Raw genomic sequence first — 26,323 nt, 5'->3', positions numbered from 1 at the left:
AATATAATCCTATCAGCTGCCTAATCAGGCCAGACCACCACCCCAAAGATCAGGTCTTATCTAATTAATATCTTCTCTAATTCTTGATCTGCAATGATAAAAGAGGTTTCTTCACCTGAGTTCCCTGTATCAGAGAAATTTAAAGTCTGATTTTTTTAAAAAATTAATTTTATCTTGATGTGACTTAACTATGGTCAGTGAACTTTCCTCCAAAATATATATCTTTAATTTTCTAAAAAGTACTTGATAGCTACAGTTATGTAAATTCTAGGTATATCTTGGCAGACTGATTCCTAGACGTTTGGTGCATTGTGTAGGTTTTATCATTTTTTCTTAGCTTTTGTTAACACTTTAGGGAAATATTGACGATTATTGTGACTTATTTTGTATTCTATTTTACTCAATCTATTAGGAACATAAAATTAGAGGATCTTCTATCTATATCTGAAGAGGACCTCATGTGGATTGTTACACTTTAACTAAATAGGATGTCGATGCTAGAAGGGATCTACGACATACAAAAGATCAAGAACCTCTGCCCTAATAAATATAATAGCACAAATTCTTTAAATGGTGATGGACAAATATGATATCAACCCTAGAAGAGATCTTTGACATACAAAAGATCAAGAACCGCTGCCCTAATTAATATAATAGCACAAATTCTTTAAATGGTGATGGACAAATCTTTAAATCCAGGTTAAAACATTTAATGAACTTGGGTAGTATAGGTTGAATTTCAAAGGTAACAGAAGTAATACCCACAGTGTTTCTGATAAAGAAGCCAAAATATGGCAAAGGATTGTTAGTCTTTAATATGAGCTTGCAGAAAGGCAGCCAGGATACATACAATAGTTCAGAATCTCTGCATTTACACATTTTCCACTCTCATTTTATGAAAATTAAACAAATGACAAGAAATTGTTATAAAAGATTTATTAAAAAGAATAAACAAACTTATCAAAACATGCCACAGGGTCACAAATAAAGTACCGTGAAATAATAATGTCCAAAAAGTTAACCCAAGATCATGAAATGTCTTCTTAATTAGCAAAGAAAGATCAAATTGTATTCAACAGTTTCCAGGTTTTAGAATTTGTAACTATAATTACAAGTAATTGTATTCTACTCTTTTGAAAATTAGCAGTGTAGGTATAGGCATGTAGGGAAAGTCACAAGTAATAAAAGCATCCATTTCCTAACTATTCTGGAGAAGCAAGAGTTTCCTGTCTAAAGCTGGTATCCCACCACACTATAGTTTATGACTTGAGAGTTTCCAGTCAACTATTACTGTTTGGTATTACAATGATTTCATTCAAGCTATTTGTATTTTTTTCTTTCTAGAAAAAGAGGTCTAAATATACACCCGAGTATAGTATGAATATTAAAACATCAATGCCCCAAATTTTTTTTTCCTTCTTCCTGCAATGTACCCTTTAAACTTTCACTCAACTTCAAAGCCTTCACATTCTTTTATTTCCTCACCTGCTAAACAGTTAGGGAATTTTCTGTAATTATAATATAACACTCTCAGACTACCACTCTTGCTTTATAGGTCCTATTTTTTCCCCCAAACATAAACTATCTACATCTTCTCATCTTGAATTCAAGTATAAATCTTTCATCTCCCACAGATAGCATAACTTAGGATATTGAGGACTCCAATTCATTACAGAAGAACTTCAGAGGTTTAAAATCTGATATGAGCAAAACTATGTTAGAAAATTTTTAAAGAAATCAGAGAAAAAATTTTTTTTAAAAAACTGAACTATATATAGATCATGCCATGCCATATAATTGTCCATACAGCAAAGCTGTGAATACTGGTGAACCCTAACATCATAGTTATTATTTCCAGAACAAAATAACTTAAACATCATTAAAATGTACCTTTTGTTATTTCAATAACCAATTTTACAGTCATAACCAACAGCAATACTTAATATAAAATTTCAAGTACTACTAAGTACAAACTCTCATGAAGCACATAAAAAACAAAACAAAACAAAACCCGCTTTCCCTATGACCTATATCTGAAATAGAGCAACAAATAAGTAGAAAAGCTTTATTCTAACATTAATGACCCATTTAAAAATTTATACTGAATACAATTTTATGTTCAAACACAGAAATAAGTAACATAATACCAAAACCCAGTAGTATCCCAGCATTCTGTAACAGAAAATATCCCCAGCGGCTACATCCATGGTCACTAGCATCATTGTGAAGCATCTCAGGCACCTAAAAAATTAAAAGAATCATTACAATGTTAAAATTTCCAGCCCTACAGGTAGATACTAACTTTGAACAATTTATCATATAACAATATATTAATTTAAATGGCAACACTACCACATAATGATTTCATAAATGATTTTTATAGAAGCTTTAAGATAAAAGTATACATCCTATAAAACTGTAGTATCTCATTTAAATATAACCCATTGCACAGATTTGGAGTTATCATGAATCAAGCCATTCTTTCCCTAAGTAATACATAATAAATAAATAAACCAATTTTAAAAGTTAACCTGTAATATAGGCATATTATTATAATATAGTCTTATACTCTAATCTTTGAAGTTTAAATTAATTTTAGTATATTTCCTGGCTCCACCACTACTGGTATTATTTTAGTGTTTTCCTGGCCTCAGCTTAATCATCTGTTAAAATAAACATACTGAACTAGATTATTTGTAAGATTTCCTGCAGTTCTAATAAATTTATGAAAAATAATATTTGCATGTAGTTAGGCTATTATAATTTTCATGTTTGGCTGATAGAAATAATACTCCATAAAATAAAACTTATGCTTAAAATGAAAAGTTAATAAGTACAAATAGAATGGAGAGACTTGATTCTATGGATTTAAGGTCAAATTTAGGATTATATAATTGAATTCATAGAAGTACAATTTCCAAATCACAGGCTCCATTAAATTCTATGCTAGTCAGATTATACTTAATTTTAGGTGACATTTGACAAAGTTACATTGAGAAATTGGAAAGAGTCCAGAAATGGGAGACTTGAATGGTGTGTTCAAAACTAGGGGAGAGACACATGACAGCATTTTCCCATATCTGAAGGGTTGTCTTTTAAGAGATCACACTTGTTTTATTTGGCCTTAGGAGACAGAACTGGTAACAATACAAGCAATTTTAAAGGAAGCCTATGTTGATTTAAAGTAAGGAAGAACTAAACAGGAGGCAATGTGCTATATTGATCGTGCTATACAATGACAGTGATAATAATAGCAATAACAAATTTATATAGAACTTACTATGTGCCAAACAGTGTGCTAAGTGCTTTACATTTATTATCTCATTTGTTTCACTAGAGGTAGAAAACCCAGATTCTAATACTGCATGATCCAAATTGTTGTGTGACATGAGCAGCTATTTTCACTTCTCTGGAAAAGAAAGGGCCAGATTAAATTAATCTCAAGGGCCTTTCTTTTCTAATTCTAAAATTCTAAGACTCTAACTTCACTCTTTACAAGATTACATTAAGAGGATTAAATAAGAATGCACATAATGTACTTTGTAAAGCACTATATAAATATCAAAAATACACTGTTTTATTAGATAACTGATCAAAAAGGGCAGGGGCTGCTTTAGGAAGAAGTAAAGGCTATATCACTAATATTGTAGATAGAATTAACAACTTGGGTGGGGGGCGGGGGAGGGGAAGAGGGAGAGGAAATGGAGCCAAGATGGTGAAGAGTGGATAGATCTTTGTCATAGTTCTTCCTGGCTTCCCTCAGATTAATACCAGAGAATAGGACTCAAATAACTGGAATGTAACAAGCTTCCAGCAGAAGAGATTCTGGAAGAACTTCAGGAAAGATCTATCTCAATGGGGGAGTGGGGATGTTGCAGGACAGTGCAGGTACAGGGAGACCCAGGGCAGAGAGGCTTCCTCGTGCTAGGGAAATCTAGTGGGAGGCTCACAGCCACAATACAGCAGCATTGGCTACTCTGTTCTGGTTCAGAAAATTAACTTGGGCAAGAGTTTTGCAGAAATTAAGACCATCAGCTCTATGCAGATCATTACAACATTGTACTGCTGTGTCAAAAATGCCTTGATTTTGCAGTTCTCAAATTTTGCTAGTTCAGCTAGTTTTTGAGTCATGTCCACCTCTCTGTGTCCCCACCTGGAGTTTTCTTGGCAGAGACATGTAAGTATTTTGCCATTTCCTTCTGCAAATCATTTTACAGATGAGGAAACTGAGGTAAATAGGATTCCGTGATTTGCCAAATGACTCATACACTAGTAAGTGTCTAAAGCTAAATTTCAATTTGAGGGTTCCTGACTCCAGGCTCAGCACTCTATCCACTATGCCACCACACTGCCCAAGATTTCGAAGAGCATGATTGAATTTTAATGTGCTAAATTACTATGTTATCTTATTTTCTGTGTATATATCTTTTTTTTTTTTTTTTTTTTTGCTGAGGCAATTGGGGTTGTGACTTGCCCAGGGTCACACAGCCAGGAAGTGTTAAGTGTCTGAGGCCAGATTTGAACTCAGGTTCTCCTGACTTCAGCACAGGTGCTCTATTAACACTTCACCACCCAGCTCTGCCCTCTGTGTACATATCTTTAAATAATTTTATGCTGTGAGAATTGCTAAGGTGATTTTAAGAGCTCAGAAACAAAAGATTCTTTTCTGTACCAAAGGGTTGATATTTGTAACCTTAAGGAAAACACCCTTCCCTTTGAAGACCAAGATTAAGGATACTCGGCACTCCATAGTTTCCTATATTGCCACTGGCGAGGGTACAGACATTTTCTCACTAAAACAGAATTCTTTTCTTCCTTCACTCTTTTCTCTTCAGATAAGACTAAATAAGATTTGACAAATGGAAGTTTCACAATGAATTTCTTAAACATTCCCAGCAATGATTATTATATAGGTTTTGTTCAAGAAACTTGTTTATTTACAATTACTAAATTGTCCTTTAAATGCTCTAAAGGAAAGAGATCTTGTTATCCATAGCAGTTTTCTATTTGCTACGACTTTGAGTATTGATTTAATTGTCCTATGTTTGACACTCTACTCAACTTAACTGTGGATTGACAATGCCTGAAAAAAAGTGGGATAGTTAACACTGTCACATGTGTTAGAAAGGGACCAGGGATCAATAGTCTACAAAAAAACAGATGCTGCATATGTTCTTCAGGACAAATCTCACAAGTTTTATCATGGTTACATTTTGTATAAAATCTTTTTCAAAATGAATCTCTTGATTATTTTTAGTTGTTGGTTATTATGACTGGAGAATATAATTTAATTGCATAAAAACTTACCATATCAACCAGAGCAACATACATGAATAAGCCAGCAGTAAGTGCAAATATCCACATAGAAACATTTTCAGCATAATGACCAATAAAAATTCCAGTTGCCATTCCAAGATAAGCCAGCATGGCTGATAGGGCATTATAAAGAACAGCTTGTTTAACTGTCATACCAGCCTTTAACAAAACCGCAAAATCACCTGTGTGAGAAACAAAAACAGCCATTATGCAGTTTCTTCATTATTTATAAAAACAATGAAAAGCTAACTATATGAAGATGCGTGTATAAAAAGGCAATCTTAGATTTTAAAGAGAAATAAATTACCAAGTTCACCATATTCTAACAAAACTAAATTATTCAGACAAAAATGAATTAGATAAAATTATAGTTTTCACAAAAAAAGAGACCCTTTTTTTGGAATGAAGAAATTTTTCAATTTAAAAAAGTTTCTCATTCCATTAAGATTTATGAAATGATATAGATGTTAAAAAAAAAAAAAAAAAAAACAACAACTCAAAATTATCTCACTGAGGAATGTTTGCCTGGGTCTGTAATTTAATCTTTTTATATTTGCAAAGCTATAGAGAAATAGTCACATATCAATCACACAATAGCCCTGGAAGGCAGGTCCACCAATTAACATTATTCCCACTTTACACATAAAAAAAATTTGAGACTCAAAGAAATTACTTAACTTTCTGATGATCACCCAGCTATGTAAGCCTCAGAGGCAAGACTGGAAACTTCATCTTTCTAATGCAATCAAATGTTTATCTAGCACTTATAATAATGTCTAAAACTATGTAAAATATATAACATACTTTAAACAACAGAGAGAAATAGGAGAAAGAATTAAATGGAAGTATTTCATGATGCATTTTGGGGAAGAAGAGGAAATTAGAAGTTCAATAAGTGTTAAGTGATTATGAAGTTTTTAAAAATGAGGCTAAAGTGTTTTGATCTATTACAATAGGCAATAGAGTCCATTGTAATATATTCTGATCACAAAAATGACAGAATAAAAGCAATACTTGGCGATTGGGGAAAAGAGAATAGTCACAGAGGGTCTCTAGGAAGCTGCTGCAATAATATAAGGATTTGGTCCAGGAATGGTAATATGACAGGAAGTAGGAATAAAGTATTTCAAAGAAAGCATTTACATCCTCTAATGTCTTTCAATATAAAAGAGAGAATAAGTTCAGTTTCTATCCTTAACAAAAGTGGCATATAGCATTTCTATTCCTTAAATTATAAAGTAACAATCATAGAAGGCATTCTAGCAGAAATTAAGTTTAGAAAACCCTTTCACCTTATACCACAATAAATTAAAAATGTATTTGGTTAAATATCAAAGACTATACTATACTTTTCACAATAACTGGGGGTACATTTTTATTTTTTTTTATTATAGCTTTTTATTTACAAAACATATACACAGGTAGTAACTTTTTCAATATTGACCCTTGCAAAATCTTCTGTTCCAAATTTTCCCCTCCTTCTCCCCACTCCCTCCCTTAGATGGCAGGTAGTCCAATACATGTTAAATATGTTAAAATGTTAAATGCAATATATGTATACATATTTATACAGTTATCTTGCTGCACAAAAAGAATCGGATCTAGAAAGAAAAAAATTTTTGTTTAGGAAAACAAAAATGAAAGCAAACAATAATAGAAAGAGTGAAAATGCTATGTTATGGTCCATACTTAATTCCCTCTCTGGGTGTAAATGGCTCTCTTCATTATTGAACAATTGGAACTGATTTGAATCATCTCATTGTTAAAGAGAGCCATATCCATCAGAATTGATCATCATATAGTCCTGTTGTCATGTATAATGATCTCCTGGTTCTGCTTATTTCACTTAGTATCAATTCATGTAAGTCTCTCCAAGTCTCTCTGAAATCATCCTGTTGGTCATTTCTTACTGAACAATAATATTCCCTAATATTCATATACCACAATTTACTCAGTCATTCTCCAATTGATGGGCATCCATTCAGTTTCCAGTTTCTGGCCACTACAAAGAGTACTGCCACAAACATTTGTGCACATACAGGTCCCTTTCCCTTATTCAGTATCTCCTTGGGGTATAAGCCCAGTAGTAACACTACTGGATCAAAGGGTATCCACAGTTTGATAACTTTTTGGGCATAATTCCAGATTGTTCTCCAGAACGGTTGGATCTGTTCACAGTTCCACTAACAATGTATCAGTGTCCCAGCTTTCCCACATCCCCTCCAACAGTCGTCATTATCTTTTCCTGTCATCTTAGCCAATCTGACAGTTGTATAGTGGTATCTCAGAGTTGTCTTAATTTGCATTTCTCTTTTCAATAATGATTTGGAGCACCTTTTCATATGACTAGAAATAGCTTCAATTTCTTCATCTAAAAATTGTTCACATCCTTTGAGCATTTATCAATTGGAGAATGGTTTGATTTCTTATAAATTTGAGCCAATTCTCTATATATTTTGGAAATGTGGCCTTTATCAGAAGCTTTGAATGTAAAAATGCTTTCCCAGTTTATTGCTTTCCTTCTAATATTGTTTGCATTAGTTTTGTTTATACAAAACCTTTTTCACTTAATATAATCGAAATTATCTATTTTGTGATCAATAATGATCTCTAGTTCTTCTTTGGTCACAAATTCCATCCTCCTCCACAGGTCTGAGAGGTAAACTATCCTATGTTCTTCCAATTTTCCCAGCAGTTTTTGTCAAATAGTGAATTCTTATCCCAAAATCTGGGGTCTTTAGGTTTGTCAAATACTAGATAGCTATAGTTATTGACTATTTTATCCTTTGAACCTAACCTATTCCACTGATCAACTAGTCTATTTCTTAGCCAGTACCCAAATGGTTTTGATGACCACTGTTTTATAATATAGTTTTAGATCTAGGCCATCTTCATTTGATTTTTTTTTTCATTAGTTCTGGGGGTCAGTTTTTAAAGTTAAATTTTTAATTGTTATCTTTAAAAAATTATCTACATTCTCCCCTTCTATAACACTCCCCCCTCACTTCCTAGAGAGCCATTGCATAGAAGAAATAACTTTTTTTAAAAAGTAAAAGAAATCACTTAAAAATATTAAAAAACAAATCTGAAAATCTATACAATGTTCCATATCTGCAGATTACCTACTTCTACAAAAAGTTGGGAGGAAGTGTCTTCTCTTATCCCTTTTTTTAATTTTTGTAATTTTGCAAAATTCATTTTTTTTAATTTATGATAGTTCGATTCACACTATTATAGTCATTGTGTGCAATCTTTTCTTGACTCTATTGCACTTTTCATCAGTCCATGTAGTGTATTTAATGTTTCTCCATATTCAAAAGTTTTTTTTTTTAATGAACAGTCATACTGATTATATTAATATGACTAAATACTGTTTAGTCATTTCCAGTTTATGTCCATCTACTTTGTTTCCAATTTTTTGCTACCTTAAAAAATGTTATTATAAATATTTTGGTATATATACACACAGGATTTTCTTTTTATGAATGACCTTCCTGGAGTATATGTTTAGCAAAGAATCTCTGGTCTGCTTTATGTTTTCAGGTTTATTGAACACTGGATTTCTGGGCTTTAATATTTCTGATTCTCACTTCTATAGTCTATTCTATTGATCAACTTCTTTATTTTTTTAACCAATACCAAACAATTTTGATGACTGTTGCTTTATAGTATGAAATACTATTTTGAGGGGACAACTACATAAACAAATATAGGATTAGATGTGATTTACAAAATACAAAATAGATCCATTTGACAAAATAGATCATGAAATTGAAAAACTTTTTCATGAACAAAATAAATGCAACTGAAATAAAAAGGAAAGTGATTACCTGTATATAAAAAACAGTATATCAAATATCACTGATAAGGGTGTGATATTTAAGATATATATTTCCATCATCTAAGATAAACATATATTTTCATTGTCTATATAAGACCAAAAACTATTCCCAAATAGATATGGGGTCAAAGTATATGAACAAACAATTCAAATCACAAATAATAAGAGATATAACTTCTGGTTTCCCCTCACACCTAGCAAATTGGTAGAGATGACAAAAGATAAGAACAGTCAAATGTTGGAAGGATTGTGGAAAGACAAGAACATTAATATATTGTTGGGGGTGGAGAATGATTGATATAAGTATTGTAGAAAGTTATTGGGAATCATTTGAAGAAAGTGACTTAATATGTCATACACTTTGACCCAGAGATTCCACTACTTAAATATATACTCTAAGGAAATTAATGACAGAAAGGTCCTTTCTTACAGCAAAATATTTATAGCAACAATTTTTGTGATAGCAAAAAATTGAAAATAAAGTGAATGCTCATTTATTTGGAAAATTATAAATAAATTATCATACATGAATATAACAGAATATTACTATGCTATGAGAAATGTTAAATATGACATAAATTCTTGATTATTTTGCTTACTTTCTTTGTATTACATTAATTGATACAAAGAAAGCAAAATAATCAAGAAAACAATATAGTTGATGACTACAACAATGGACCATGGATGGTAAGAACAATAACAATCAAAACTGAATACTTTGAAATCATAATGACAAAGCTTGGCCCCAAGAAACAATTCTCAGAAGACAGCTCTCCCTACTCCTTTGCAGAGGGGCAGGACCGTGTGTATGCAACATTACAAGTAATGTCATGTTTTTGATAGGTTACTTTTACTCAACTCTTTTCTCCTCTTATTCCCTATTTTTATTTTCTTTCTCTAATTCTGCATTATAAAATATGGCCAGTTCTAAGGAAGCGAATGAGGGAAGTGATATAGGTAATGTAGGAAATGTAAAAACAAAAGATATCTATCAATAAAAGTTTATCTTTCAAAGTGAAAAAATAATAACAATAGACAAGCTGGAAAGAGGGGCCTATTTGGACTAGATTAAGTGACAAAGTAAGAAAGGAAGGAAAATAGAATTTAGTAAATTTAATTTAAAATAAATAAATACAAAAGTATATCAAATAAGAAGGGAAGATAGATTTGTCACATGTTTGATAAAAGGTGAATATGCCAAGTGCTTGACTGAGATATCAGGTGAACTCAAAAAAGTTCTCCACCAAATTTCTCTCTCTCTCTCTCTTTTTTTTTTTAATTTAATAGCCTTTTATTTACAGGTTATATGCATGGGTAACTTTACAGCATTAACAATTGCCAAACCTCTTGTTCCAATTTTTCACCTCTTACCCCCCCACCCCCTCCCCCAGATGGCAGGATGACCAGTAGATGTTAAATACATTAAAATATAAATTAGATACACAATAAGTATACACGACCAAACCGTTATTTCAGGAAAATTTCTCTAAGCCAAGTTCTTAGGTGAACATATGGGAGAATTTGATCAAGTCTCAAATCATGGGCAGGCAAAGATAAGACTGATTTTCACTGATAGCACAAACTTTCCCAAAAAATGAGGTCACATATTCATTTGTGTGTTATTGGATTTATTTAGATGCTTGTGACTGGTAAAGAAGATAATTGAAAAAACTGGTTAGGGAGACAAAACATTGTCTTTTGAAGTCAATGGTGCAAATATAAGTGAATCAATATTTAATATTCTGAAGCAGTAGAATCTTTACTCCATAGTAAAATCATAATACTTGGTGACTAATTCAGTCTAAAAATTTTGATAGTTTAGTAGCAATAGAACAACTCATATAAGTATCTTAAAAAAGCAGATTAAAAATGTTTCTTACCTAATTCATGAGGTAATTCATGACAAAAGACAGCAACTGAAGTACTTAAACCACTCGATAATCCTTCCGTAAAAGCTGCCCCTGTGAAAAGGAAGTATAAAGCATCAGAAATTACAAATTTAAATTTAGTTTAATGTAAGTAATTTTTGGCACTACTCAAGGGTCTATATAAAATAACGTCTAGGCTACAAAACCCCAAAAACTTTCAAATCCCAAAAGGGAAATGACATTAAAAAAAATAACCTTAAATCAAATCTGTAAAACAGAAAGTTATTCTTCAATGGTTTCTATTCTATTCTATTCAGTAAAGTTAACTATAGGTATAATCATAATCAAGATGGTAAAGTCAGACATGTTTTGAAATTTGAAAAACTTATTGTCCTAGTGCATACTTCCCATGACTTGATAAAAGCAAAAGTTAAAATATAAGCTAAAAAAAGTTTTTTTTTTCCAAAATGTTGACAATTTTCCAAAGAAATAAGTTAATAAGTATTTGAAAAAATACTTGGTTTATTAATAATCAGATACAAACTGACAAAAAATTGACAAATATAATTCAAAACTACACAGGCAGAGATGTGAAGAAACAGACAAAGTAAAAAAATAATCACAATAACAGAGTATACCAATGTTGTAAGAGGAGCCATATATGAAGAAAAGTTGATAGGAATGAAGAGACAAAGATTCCTGATGAAAACGGAGGGAGTGCTGGAAAAGTTTACATATTTCATGCATTAAAATTGCTTTGCTAATTGCTTTTACTGATGTTTACAATCAAGTTTATAACAAAACTACCTAAATAATGTTAAAAGTATGTTTTGGAGAAGTGGAGTCAAGACTGCAGAATAGCAGGAAAAAGTACAGTGAGTTCCCTCTTAAAACCTCTCCAAACAGGTGTAGAAATTGCACCAGACTGAATCCTGATGGGGGAATTCAAGAAAGAAACAGTGAATTATTTCCTCAGGTCAGTAGAAGGAGATAGATATATTGATACTTCAAAAGCAGCAGTAGGGAGGCTCAAATTCCAAAAGCAGAGTGGGATCTTAGTTCTAATTTTCAGTTCATTTGTAAGCCTATGAAGGAATAACCAGAGTAGGAATCCCAAACTAAAGGGAAGTGGTTCTCACTCTCAAGCTGAACTTTCCAGCTGGAGAGTGGCTGAATTCAGCAACAGTTTCTGCTGCCCACATCCAAACCCAGATCAAGAACTTACGGAAGACGCTGCCCTGGATCAGACTACTTTAGGAGCATTAATAACTTACAGACCCCTAGAGTCAGTTAGATCCTAGAATAACATAACACTCAGCACTCCAACAAATTAGCAACAGGAACAGCCCAGTAACTTTCTTGCATTTTTCTCAACTAGATTCAGTCTGGGGCAATTTCTAGATATGTATGGAGACATTCTGAGATTACTGTATTTCTTTCCACTCTTTTGCTAAACACACTTTTAGCGTTAAAGAATTTCATCACAAACTTGATATTAAATGCATAGAGCCAGTACACAACATGAAGTATGAAATCAGAAAATAAACTGAAAGAATGGCCAAGCTAAAAAAGAATTCCATCAGAAAAAGCTATTAAGATGACAGGAAAGCCCATGACACAAACCTAGAAAAGAACGACTCTAAAATAACTATAAGTAAAACCTTAGATAAAAACATAGTTTGGACACAAATTCATCTAGAATTCCTGGAAAAGATGAACCTGGAATTTAAAAAGACTTTAAAATGCTTTTATAAATGTGAAATGAGAGCACTTGAGAAGAAAGGTGGAAACCACAGAAGGAAGAATTGGGGAGGGGATAAATAGCTTGGCACAACATACACAAAATCTTGGCTAAGAAACAAACTCACTGAAAATCAGAATGCACCAAATAGAAATTGATGACCTCACGAAACAGGAAATATTAAAATAAGGTCAAGAGACTGGCAAAAAAATAGAAGAATATTTAAGGTATCTTTGCCAAAGAACTGAACAGGAAAATAGACCCGGGGAAAAAAACCATAAGATTCTGCCATTTGAATATCATGAAACCCATTCCTGATGAAAAGACCTGAGCTAAATATATATGAATCTTAAAAAGTTCAAACACAGGAATTAAGGGGGAAAAAAAAGTAAACCCAAACAATTCTACAGATCTAAAGAAGGATAAACTTTTTACAATCTAATTAATATGTAGAAACCATACAGATGATACAGATGTCCACTACGAACTTTATCATCACTATGAATCAGAGTGAGTCTAATTAGACAGAAGATCTGAGAATTGTTGTATCTTGATGATCTAAAAAGAATGGAAAGGGAGAATAAGAAAAATGCACTAGAAGGAAAGCAAGAAAATAAAGGTAAATTATCTCATAAAATCAAGGAGCTCTTCAAAGAATAGTTTGTACCAACATGGAGGAGGGGTTGAAGGTCAATGGCTGACACCTGAACTTCACTCATCTGAACTAGTCAAAGGAGAGAATACACACATACAGCTGAGTATAGAAATACGTTTAATTCAACAGAGAAATAAGAAGGAAAGAAGAGGAAGGGGAGATTATTGGAAGTTAAGGGAAGGATTAGTAAAACAAATTCTAACTAAGGATATACAAAATTATTTCTAGCTCTCTTTGAGGTGAAAAAATAATAGGAATCTGAAGGGATACCCATAAATTAGAGAATGGTAGAACAAGTTAAGGCATGTAAATGAGATAGACTACATGTTAATGTGCTATGAGATAATGAAGTAGATGGTTTCAGAGAAACCTCAGAAGAATTACATAAAGTGATACAGAGGAAGGTAAACAAAATCAGAGAAACCTTTTATATTCTCTCCTGGATCATTGTATTGTGGCAGAAGGCTTGCTTAGCTCAGTAAAACTATAAGCTATGTTATATAAGATTGCCCAAGACAAAGAAGCCATAGTGGAGCATTCTGAAAAAAGGTGATCCACTAGAGAAGGAAATGGCAAACCATTCCAATATCTTTGTCAAGAAAGTCATTAAAATGATAAAAGAGATGACATCAGAAAATAAGCCTCTCGTGTCCAAGGATGTCTAATAGACTACTAGGAAAGAAAGGAAGACAACTACAGGTTTCTTTGAAGTATCTAGGTCAAAGGCAAAAAGCTAACTGCAGATGTGCTTGTTGATAAAGGAAAATTCATTGCTATAAATTATCAATCCTGTACAGGAACCTGGAATGTAAGATCGATGAAGCAAGGTACACTGGATGTGGTCAAACAGGATATGGGAAGATTAAACATTGTATCTTGGCTATTGGTGAACTTAAAAAGTCATAAATGGATGATCACTACATATTACTATTACATACTATAAACTATCCACAAATATCTAAAATTAAATATTTATCATTTAAAAATTTTAGCTGCTTAAGAAAACACTACTACTACATGGAATAGCGACCAAAAAATATTTCGTGATATTAGTACTTCAAAAAAAATAGAGAGAGACATACTTACCAATTGCTAGACCGTCACTGAAATTGTGTAAGCCATCACCCATGATCACCATCCAGGCTAATGTGGCTATGCCAGCATCTTTCAACTCTTCCCGAGAGTAGCGCTGACTGTGACTGTGAGGATGATGATTCTGATGATGGTGGTGATGTAGAATATGATGGTAATCATGATGATGATGAATGAGATCATCTGATTGGCCTAGAGTATCATGGAAATGGGAATGACATTTATTCTTGCACCCTCTAGATACATATTCATTGTAAACTTCTTGCGGATGAGAGTGAGCTATCATGACTTCCTCTTCTTCCAATACTGCTGGTTGTTGAGAATCGAAGTGTGCAGGGTCTTGTGATTCTGCCCCTATATAACCTTCAGGCCCTAGGTAACAACAGCAAGGAATTTAGATTTTAAAATGTCCATTTGTAAAGAATATGGTAATTGAGCTGGGGAAAAACATGTGTTGTCTAAATACAAATTTAAAATGTAAACAAAATAATATTAATAGGAAAGGAGAGATTCATATTAAGAGCTCTTATTTTATAACTATGGGCCACATTGTGACAATCAACCAACCATTTATTGTCTATGTACTAGGCACTGTGGTAAATATTAACGATACAAGTACAAAGAAAAGGAATGTAAGTAGTATAAAAAGGTAGCATAAAATTAGTACAGCCATATAAAAGACAGTTTAATACAAGAAATCTGGTAAGTGGAACATTAATATTTAGAGGCAGAGTCAGGAAAAGCTTCAATAAAAAGAAGAAACACCAAATTTCATGTGAGGAACAAAGAGAATACTACATCATCTCAATTGGGACCTCACCATCTTTTTTTTTTTTTAATTATAACTTTTTATTGACAGTACGTATGTATGGGTAATTTTTTACAATATTATCCCTTGCACTCACTTCTGTTCTGATTTTTCACGTCCCTCCCCCCACCCCCTCCTCTAAATGGCAGGCCATTTTATACATGTTAAATTAAGTTAAAGTATATCCTAGATACAATATATGTGTGCAGAACTGAACAGTTCTCTTATTTCACAGGAAGAATTGGATTCAGAAGGTAAAAATAACCTGGGAAGAAAAACAAAAATGCAAACAGTTTACACTCCTTTCCCAGTGTTCCTTCTCTGGGTGTAGCTGATTCTGTCCATCACTGATCAATTGGAACCGAGTTAGATCTTTGTCGAAGATATTCACTTCCATATACATCCTCAAACAGTATTGTTGTTGAAGTATATAATGATCTCCTGGTTCTATTCATTTCACTCAGCATCAGTTCATGTAAGTTTTTCCAAGCCCCTCTGTATTTATCCTGCTGCCTCACCATCTTTTTAAAGCTCTTTAACTAACTCACTAGTCACTAACCACAGTGATTCGGCCAAACTTTTTCTTTCATCTCTCCTCAAACTTCTCAGAGCTCCCCCTCCTCCCAGCCTCCCAATTAAAAACCCTATATCACCCTGAATGGGATAAACTGAGTGAAGACTTGACATAAGGATGTGGGCTCTATCCATGCCCAAAGTGACTTGAGATTTTGCAAAAACAAATTGAGCTATAGTTAAAAGCTGCAGGTATTTGATTGTCTTGGATGAATTTTTCACCTCCTGTTCCCCCCACCATCACCTTTTAATTAGCATTAATTAGCACTTGATGGGTAATAAGTTTATTTGTTAATATTCTTTTGTTTCTCCATAAATTTCCTTTTTTTAGAGTGTAAGCCTAGACTTCTCTAGACAATGGGAGAAAAGATCAGGGGAGGGTGGGGGCTTCTGCTTTAGGGTCTATATAATCTTGTGTTTTACAGTTTGTGTTCTGCAGTTTTCTATTGACACTTTGTCTATTGGGACTTGTCCTTACAAATAATCCTTTTTAAATTTACAAATAAATCTTTTTTTTTTTTTTTTTTTTTTTTGCTTTTTACCTTGAGAGTCTTTGATTTTAATTTGGTAAGGGTCATACCCCACACAACATTTTACTGGAAAAAAACAAACAAACTGGATATTTCATTGAGATCAACCTCTTCTCCCCTCCTTCTCAGAGGTTGTTGTTTGTCCTTCCTTAGGATTATGACCATCAGGGAGGTGATACCAGGACAAGCAGGTGAATTGGATTTAAGTGAGGGAGGGTTGTGCAAGGTCACCTGCCTCACTCACCTTTTCCTCCAGAGCCATATGCGGTCAGTGGAAAGATATAGATCAAGATAGCTGGAGATGGCTCTGGATGAAATAAAAGACCCTGGTCTTTGTAAGACAAAAAAATCTCCACTTTCATCATCCAAAAAAAAAAAAAAAAAAAAAATCTAAATAAATAAATGAATGAATGAATGGATCTGGGACAGGAAGATCCTTAGGGTTTCTGACCAAAGCAGAAATGACTGCTATTTACATTCAATTTGAGTCAATCAAGACCCAAACAATGACCAAATGGGGCTTGGCCCAGGACCTCTTGGTGGCCAATGAGAATCAGATTGGTTTTGGTTTAAGGCCTGGTCCTTAAGAAAGAACTCTAGCCAGTTTGCCTCAATTACTAGCCTTAATCACTGAATGGATGTGGCCTCAATCAAGCTGAGACCAGGTGAAGACCTTAGCTTAAAAAGGCCAAGGCCTTTCCCTGCATCCAGGATCATCTCTAGTTGTCCTGATCTATACCTGGCCATTGAACCCAAATGGCCCTGGAGGGAAAGTGGGGCAAGTGACCATGCCCAGCCCGACCTCACAATCCAATCCAATCACAAACAATCCAATTCACAATTCATGTCATATCATGACATCATCTCTCTGATGTCATGGTCCTTCTGGAGAACAAAGGACAAACAACAACAATCTTCTCCTCTTCAATTCTTATCTCCCAGATGCCTTCTGACACCATTCTGTCTTTACTGCATTTTCATATGAAGAGTTGGGCCTTCTTTCCAAGGCAAAGCCCTTTTCATGTACAACTGATCCCATTCTATCCATCTTCTCCAGCAGATCACTCCCTCTCTCTTATTTTCATCTTTTTCTGCCTCCTGGCTGCTTCTTACTGCCTACATACATGTCCAAGTCTTCTCTATCCTCAAAAAACTTCACTTGATCTAGTCATCTCTAGTAATTAGTGTCCTCTATACACACTCTTCCCTTTTGTGCCTTAACTCCCTGAAAAGACTATCATCAAAACTTTCACCTTCTTTCTTCCTACTTTTCTAACTCTAAATTCTACCTTCCAATTTCATTTTTGCTGAGGCAATTGGGGTTAAGTGACTTGTCCAGGGTCACACAACTAGGAAGTGTTGAACTCGGGGTCCTCCTGACTTCAGGGTTAGTGCTCTATCCACTAGGTCATCTAGCTACCCCTATTAGTCCTCATCCTTTATTACCTCTCTACTGCCTACCCAGTTCTTCTCCTACTTCATTTCCTTTGCAGGATCTTTGTCCAAGCCATGCCTGCTAACAGTGGGTGTTAATAGTGGATACCTCCAAGGGCTCTCCTGCTGGAATCTTTACAAACTGTTAAGCCATTAGAGTTGATAGAGACAATAATTATCTAATTTGGCATGGTTCAATGATTGATTTGATCTTGGAAGGAGATATTTTGGGCCAGAACTTGAAACAAGGCACTAAGTACAACTGATAAACAATAATGCTTGTGTTCACACCTCCCTTGAAGTTCTTAGGGCCAGAGAGCACTCTGGGAGATAACCCAGAATCCCATTCTCTCCAGAAGGAGGAGTTAACCTTTGGGAGATCATATATATAGAGGAGGCTCTTAGAGCTTGAGAGAATTACTTGGGAACATTCCCAGGGGTCGAGGAGGAGTGCTCTGGGAGGAAGCCCACAAGCCCTATCTTCGAGGCAAGAGATTCATTGCATTTTCCAACTTGGTGCTGGCTGGAGGCTGAAGAAAGCAGAGGCAGAAGCCAAGGACAAAGCTGCAAGAGCTCTTGGAACCAAGCAGAGAGATAGTCCTGAGCTAAACTGGGCTATATTGAAGGACACAATAAAAGATCTGAACTTTTATCAGCTGGCTGCGATTTTGGAGTAATTATTGATTGTAACTGAAACTAAGGCTGCCTCCAGAAAACCTCCCCGAGAAACCTGCTTTCTCCCAGAACTATTATTATAATTTTAAAGAAGAGAAAAACACCAACACTCTCCCTGGCTCCTCTATTTCCCTTGATCTCATCAGCTCCCATAGATTCAATGACCATTTCTATATTTATTTTCAAATCTACTTAACTAGCCTTAACATCTATCCTCATGTACAGTTATTGAATTTCCAGTTACCGAATGGATACTTCAAACTGGAAGTCCTATTGATATCTTAAATTCAACATGTACAAAATTGAATTCATTTTCTTTCCACTAAAGTGCCTTCTTCCAAACTTCCTTATTAATGTTGGGTACCACTAATTGTTGGGTACCACTAACCTCCCAGGAATACAACACAGATGTCATCCCCAACTTCTCACTCTCACCCTGTCATAACCAACATATTCCAAACCCCTGTCAATCATATCTTTGCAACATCTCTCACATATACTGCCTTCTCTTCTCTGATACCACAACTACTTTAATACAAATTCTTATGTCTCCTAATGCAATAGTTTGCTGGTTGATGTTAGTCTATTTGATTCAATCCTTTCTCACTGTCCAGACTTCATTCAGTTATCAAATCAATTTTCCTGAAATGCAGGTCTCCCTATATCAGTGTCCTCTATGCAATAAACTCCAGTGGCTTCCTATCATTTCTAGAAACAAATATAATATATTCTAAAATTCAAAGCCTTTAATGATCTGGCCCCTTTCTTCCTTTCCAATGTTTTGCTTTATTTCCTCCCCCATTTACTTTTCAATCTAGTAATGATGGCTCCTTGCTATTCTTTGAACAAACCATCTTCCAACTCCAGACATTTTCAGTACCTATTTCCTATCCCTGGAATGTTCTCTCTCATTTCTGAAACCTAATTTTCCTGGCTTCTTTCAAATCCCAATTAAAATCTAACTTCTGCAAGAATTTCCCAAACTCCCTTAATGCAAATTAACAAATTCAAATGCAAATTCCCTCTGAGATAATCTCCTATTTACACTGACATTTATACACAGTTGTCTATATGTTGTCTCCCTATTAGATCACGAGCTCGTTGAGAATAAAGATTATCTTTAACATTTCTTTGTATCCCGAGTGGTTAACACAGCGTCTGGCACACAGAAAGTGCTTACAAAATGCTTACTGATTGACTAGATTACAGAGCGTAGAAAAGAAATGTTCAATAGGTCTAGAAAGATAGGTCTGGGTCAAGTTGTGAAAGGCTTTAAAAGTTAAAAAGGAGTTTATATTTTATCCTAAATAAATAGGAAGGCACTGAAGTTGGATGAATAGGAAAGCTATAAAGTCAGACCTGAGCTTAAGAAAAATTACTTTGACAGAAGAGTATAAGATGGAACAGGGAGAGAACAGGTTTGATGAAATGAGACTAATTAGGAAGTTGTTTTAATAACCTAGATGAAAGGTAATGATGGGCTGAAACTAGTATTAGCTCATGTGAATATTTTGGATGACAAGCTATATTGTGGAGGTAGAAATAGCAAATTATGAAACTGCTATAATATAGAAACTAAATAATTATTGGTCACTTTGGAAAGAGCAGTTTCATTTGAATGACAAGATCAGAACCCAGACTAGAGAGAGCTAAGGGAGTGAAACAAAAAGAGGTAGAAGCATTGATGATAGACAACTCTTTTAAGGAGTTAAGCCTCAAAAGGGAGGAGATTGCACAACAGCTAATGAGGACAAATGGATCAAGCAAGGATTTCTTGAAGATGGAGAAGATGTGGGAAAATTTATAGGCAGCAGGAAAGCAGCAATAGCTAAGGAGAGGAAATGAAGCGGAGGAAGTGAGTATGGAGCTTTTTCAAGAATCAAATAAGAACCTTTCAAAACTGTCAGTTAAAAGTGACTGTGTGTGTGTGTGTGTGAAAAGGAGAAATTAGATACCCAACATTTATTAGACATATCCCATGACTAGAAGTTTGTCAAGCCTTTTTCCAAGTCTTGAGTAAATGTAGTAATTGCTATCCATTAATAAACATCAAACTCATAACAAAGTATGCTTTCTTTGCACCAGGAACTGTAAATCCAAAGACAATTGTCTATAATCCTAAAGTCAGATAAAACATTAGAAGGCTAGGGATAGTGGATGATGAAAACAAAAAATCAAGTAATGTCTATATATACCTCACAAAAGTGAATCAAAAGGCAAAATACTAAATAAGCCACCACCATGAATTCTCTCCAAGAGTATGTCAACAATGATGATGTCAACCTTTAGTTGTAGCAGGATATGCAAAAGACAATGAATTTGGAATTCAAGAACATGGGTTTTAATCCTAAATGCACTACTTATAGCTATATGTTTTTGTCTGGTGACAGGTGTAAGCATAACAGCAGCAGGACCTGAAAGCAAGTGAAGCCTTCCATATGTCACCTTCTTGGACCCTTACAACAACTTGTGATGGGGCTTACTTATTACTTTTACTGTTACTTAATCTCTCTGTGCCTCAAGTTCCTTGTCTACAGAACTATAATAGGGAAGAGAAATTTCTTGAACAGAAGAATTTTTGGATGAAACTTTGATTTAATTTTTTTAAATTCTCATTTGGGTTAATTACCTTAGTATTCTTTATTTCAGTGTCTGGCTTGAGTTCAAATTCCTGGTTACAATGGTATTTTTAAAAGAATACACTAGAAGCAAATCCTATATAGTAGAGGAGAGCATAAAACTTGACTAACCCTAAAATAAATGACCTCCTAGCCAAGATCACCCGATTTCTTTAGTGGAACAAAATGAGCTATTTAAAAAAATGTAAGGTCCCACAGAACCAGGGATGGCCAGTCTTGAATCTTCTGGCAAATTTTCTCTGAAAATGAAGACATTCTCACTTTCTATCACTTTTAGAGGGTATACAACATAATATGTCACTCTTCATTAGGAAATAAAGTATTAGCTCTTCTGATCAAGAAAAAGGGATACTGCAGAGTTCTTCCTCAGATTTGATAACCAGAACTTACGCTCATCTGTGTCTAACTTCTCTTCATTTGTTGAAAGTTGCGATTCATATTTGGACAATTGTTTCTTAATCTCCATCTCATCATCACTTTCGGGTTTTTTTTGAGTCTAAAGAATCAAGGGAAAGTAATATTTTAACAATATTTGAAAACATCTAAAAGTCAAACATTTGAGAGAGAATAACATATATATATATATATATAAATATATAACCTATAATGCCTTCAGAATTGTATGTTTCTTCCCCAATTTATGACTTTTGGCTGTATTAATTTCCTTAATATTTAAAATAATCATGCACAGGGGACCCCATACTTATAGAGCTGTAACAGAAGATCATTAACTCTAAAGATTAATGCAAGTTGTGCTTCTCTTAGAGAAATATAATGATTCATTAGACTGAAATTTGTTCTTTTATCATCTCTTGTGAAGAGGACAGAAAAAACCCTTTATTATCATAAAAAACAGCATTGACATTTATATTCATCAGGCATGAAAAGCTAGAAAACATCTTTTTTGTAATAGTGCATTTTTTGCTCTTCAGTTATGTCCAATTCTTCATAACCCACTTTAGGGTTTTCTTGGCAAAGATACTAGAGTGGTTTGTCATTTCCTTCTCTGGCTCATTTTACCAAAAAGAACTCTGAAGCAAACAGAGTCACATAGCTGGTAAGTAGATGAGGCCAGATCTGAACTCAGGAAGATGATTCTAACTTTAGGCAAGGTACTCTGTGCACTGTGCCACTCAGCAGCCCAATAGAGAATCATCTAGAACTAAAATATCTTGCATATATCACTAAGACAGGGCCCTGTTTATAATAAGGCACTAAACATGTATTTATTGAATTAAGTCAAAAAGAAGACACTCATATCAAGGGCTAGGTAACTCTCCCATACTTACCTGTCAAAATTAAGGTAAGCTGCAGGAAGAATACCTCCTACACAAACCATGAGTAAAGAGGTCTTTAAAGCATCAATAATATCAATAATATAACTGAAAAGGTACTGTCAAAAGAAAATGAAAGAGGGCAGCTAGGTGGCACAGTGAAAAGAGCACCAGCCCTGAAGTCAGGAGGACCTGAGTTCAAATTTGACCTCAGACACTTAACACTTCCTGGCTGTGTGACCCTGGGCAAGTCACTTAACCCCAACTGCCTCAGCCAAAAAAGAAAAAAAAGTAAAGAAAAAAAAAATGAGAACCAGTTGGGAAGACTGAGTGCCTCCCCCCACTCCCACTCTAAAAAAGGTAAACTATAGAACAGCATTTTTTTTAAAAAAATTAAAGCTTTTTTATTTACAAAGCCTATGCATGAGTATTTCCAGCACTGACCCTTGCAAAACCTTTTGTTCCAAATTTTCCCCTCCTTTCCTCCAACCTCTCCCCTAGCTGGCAGGTAGTCCAATACATGTTAAATATGTTGAAATACATTAGAACAGCATTTTCAAAGGAATGCTCACTACTGTCATCAACTAATATTTACTGGGTACCTACCACATTTCTGGGTCTAGGAAGCTCTGTTAATGCCATATGCCTTATTAGTTACCTTTGTCCTTTTCCATCTCATCAAGTGTTGGAGACTTTAGGGAAGAATAATCTAGAAGAACTGAGACCTACAAATACTCCTTAAGTAGCAAATTTACTAAAGACTACCAAGTCCCCAAATCTAAGATCTCGTACTGCAGCTATGCCACCTATCAGCATGAAGAGCTTTTCAAATACTTTAAATATTAGATAATATTATTTTACCTTTTTCTTTTTATCCTTAAATTGTTTGATCAATGTGATTAGATGTTCAGCAAGAAACATGAAATATAAGCCTCCTAGGGCTGTAAGGCCTTTCCAAGTGGAGTCAAAGTAAGTACTTTCTTCTATATTTTGAGAAGAGAGATGACTGAAAAGTGGTCCTCTGCTTGCTTGAAGGGGTTGGTCCTCATGATTATGACTGTGGTGGTGACTTGCATGAGACTATGAACGAATAATGTTTCAAAATTGTTAGATTCAATTAATTAACACATATATTTACAAATGACTTGCCAATGAAATAAGAAGCAACATTAAGAATCCTTTCATATTAAGAGAGTTACAAATATGATAATTAAGTTTATCACACCAATTGCACCAAAGCCTATATGTGTGTTTTTATATTTTGGCACAATTGGTTTGACATATACATACTTAGATACACATATATACATAAACATACACACATAGACAGAAGAGAGAGAGCAAGAGGGAATACACTTACAATGTATCTCAACAAAAACGCATTCATCCAAATGTTAGCTCTGCAGTGACTTCAATTTGGACTAGTAGTTAACTGAAAATTTTTTTTTAATTTTAGTCCTTGAGGCAAAGGACAATAACAGACCACCAAATCCTGACTACACAGATGAAATTGGTTTATATTGATAATATTTGCTATTTTCTAGGTCAACAGGAAATGTGTAAGTGAAAAAAGACTGGTTGATTTGGGATTTGATGGCAAGTTTTGATACAGAAGGTTGTCATAAAAAGTGAAGCTCATCTCTGCAGAGTACTTAATTAAAAGTATATTCCCCACCCTCAATAGATTATAAACTTCTTAAAAACAGGGATCTTTGTCTAATCTTTATAATACTAGCACAATTAATATACAGTTGCCTGTATACTATAAGCACTTAGACATTTGTTGAATTAGAAAGTATCTTCTTATGGTATCTTACAGAAATCTCACATTTACCTGGTTCAAGGTCCAAATTAATACATGGATGCACAAAGACTTTTAGAAGTTCCATCATCTCCTATATTTTGAAAAGATATTTCTGAATCATTGACCTGAAGACAATATTCTATACATCTCTGGAATTCACTCTGTATGAACAGGGTTAGTACCTGATCACTTTTACTATCTTTTCTGCTTTCAATAGTGCCTTAGTGACAATATACTGACCACGATATTATCCAGAATTTGAAATGCTACAAGTTACAGAAAAGGTGATTTGCACAAGTACAGGGAGTTTCTTAATCCAAAGGTCTACTATAACTAAAGGTCTAGTCCTTATTCCATTACATAAGGAAGATAAGAAAATTAAGTCATTCCAGTTCTGATGGATCAGGCCATCCTCAGCAACGAGATCAACCAAATCATTTCTAATGGAGCAGTAATGAACTGAACTAGCTATGCCCAGAAAAATAACTCTGGGAGATGACTAAAAACCATTACATTAAATTCCCAATCCCTATATTTATGCACACATGCATTTTTGATTTCCTTCACAAGCTAATTGTACAATAATTCAGAGCCTGATTCTTTTTGTACAGCAAAATAATGTTTTGGTCATGTATACTTATTGTGTATCTAAGTTATATTTTAATATATTTAACATCTACTGGTCATCCTGCCATCTAGGGGAGGGGTTGGGGGGGGGTAAGAGGTGAAAAATTGGAAAGAGGTTTGGCAATTGTTAATGCTGTAAAGTTACCCATGTATATATCCTGTAAATAAAAGGCTATTAAATTAAAAAAAAAAAATTAAAAAAAAATTAAAAAAAAAAAAGAAAAGAAAATTAAGTCATCAATAAGGCACTAATCCTGTAAGACCTTCATTATTATTAAAATATTTTAGATTCAATTATTAATCTTGTTTGCACCTGAAATTATTAAGCTGTGTGTCCTGACATCACTTCTATGGAAATGTTAACTTCTAATGATGAAAGATCTTTAAATAAGCAAATTTTTGAGGAATCTTCCTAGCTCAAATGATGGTCTTTCACAACTCTAACAATCTATTACTTCATTACACTTCACAAAAGTGCATATAACACTAAAGGGAGAACTGAAATTGACAAGCCTGTTGTTATTCAGTTAACAAGCATTTTACTAAGCATCCAGTAAAGTGCTAGGTGCTGAAGATACAGAAAGAAAACAAAACAGTACATGCTCAAGGAGCTTATTTTTCTCTTTTAAACTTATTAATATCTAGCTTTCTGTTTTGTTTTGTTTTATTTTTTTAATCACCAACATTTATCAATATATCCTTCTTCCTTAGGGTTTTCCATAATAACAAAGAATGAAAAATAAGGTAAAAAACAGTTCAGTTACATCACCCAAGATATCAACCAAATCTAATGTTGTATGTAGGGTTCAAATATCTACAGTGCCTTCACTTCTCCAAAAGGGAGAAGTACATTCTTATACCTATTCTGTGGAGTTAAGCTTGGTCATTATAATTTATCAGCATTCAGTTTTTATTATTAATGTCTTAAAATTTACATTGTAGAAGTCCCTACAGAGAGTTCCTCTGAGTTGGCTTATTTTACTTTGTTATCAGTTTATGAGTGTTTCTCTGAATTCGTTATTGGGAGTTATTGTTTTTGACAGCAAAGTAATATTCCATTACATTCTAACATTACTTTTTATTTGGCTATTCTTCATTCATTAGGCACCTATTTTGTTTTCAGTTCTTTGCTATTACAAAGTGTTGCCCAGCAAGATTATACGATCGATTCTGCCAGATATGGCTTTTTTCAACAACAAAGTGATCCAATGGTCTTATGATGAAGAGAGTCATCATCACAACATAATATTTTCATTTTTTGGTTGTCATTTGTTTACATTTTGTTTTCTTTCTCATTTTTTCCCCTTTTGATCTCATTTTTCTTGTGCAGCATGATAACTGTAGAAATATGTATAGAACTGCACATGTTTAATATATATTGGATTACTTGCCCTCAAAAGGGGAGAAGGGGAAAAAATTTTGTAACCCAAGGTTTTGCAAGGGTGA

At 34.0% G+C, this 26,323-nt stretch overlaps 1 protein-coding gene across 3 annotated transcripts in view; it reads right to left on the bottom strand.

Moving 5' to 3' along the window:
• Nucleotides 1-694: 694 nt before the first annotated feature.
• SLC39A6 (solute carrier family 39 member 6) overlaps nucleotides 695-26,323 on the bottom strand; it is a 39,328-nt gene continuing 13,699 nt past the window's right edge. For all 3 annotated transcript variants that reach the window (XM_003759566.4, XM_031946058.1, XM_023495881.2), the window contains exons 5-10: nucleotides 23,308-23,526; nucleotides 21,563-21,668; nucleotides 14,508-14,885; nucleotides 11,038-11,118; nucleotides 5,308-5,498; nucleotides 695-2,241 (exon numbers count right to left, since the gene is read on the bottom strand). In XM_003759566.4, the coding sequence (XP_003759614.1) occupies nucleotides 2,089-2,241; nucleotides 5,308-5,498; nucleotides 11,038-11,118; nucleotides 14,508-14,885; nucleotides 21,563-21,668; nucleotides 23,308-23,526 (1,128 nt within the window). In that variant the 3' untranslated portion in view covers nucleotides 695-2,088. The remainder of the gene's footprint in view (nucleotides 2,242-5,307; nucleotides 5,499-11,037; nucleotides 11,119-14,507; nucleotides 14,886-21,562; nucleotides 21,669-23,307; nucleotides 23,527-26,323) is intronic.

The sequence above is a fragment of the Sarcophilus harrisii genome, chromosome 1, assembly GCF_902635505.1.
Source record: "Sarcophilus harrisii chromosome 1, mSarHar1.11, whole genome shotgun sequence".
Classification (NCBI taxonomy): Eukaryota; Metazoa; Chordata; class Mammalia; order Dasyuromorphia; family Dasyuridae; genus Sarcophilus; species Sarcophilus harrisii.
This window is presented reverse-complemented; position numbering and strand designations above follow the sequence as displayed.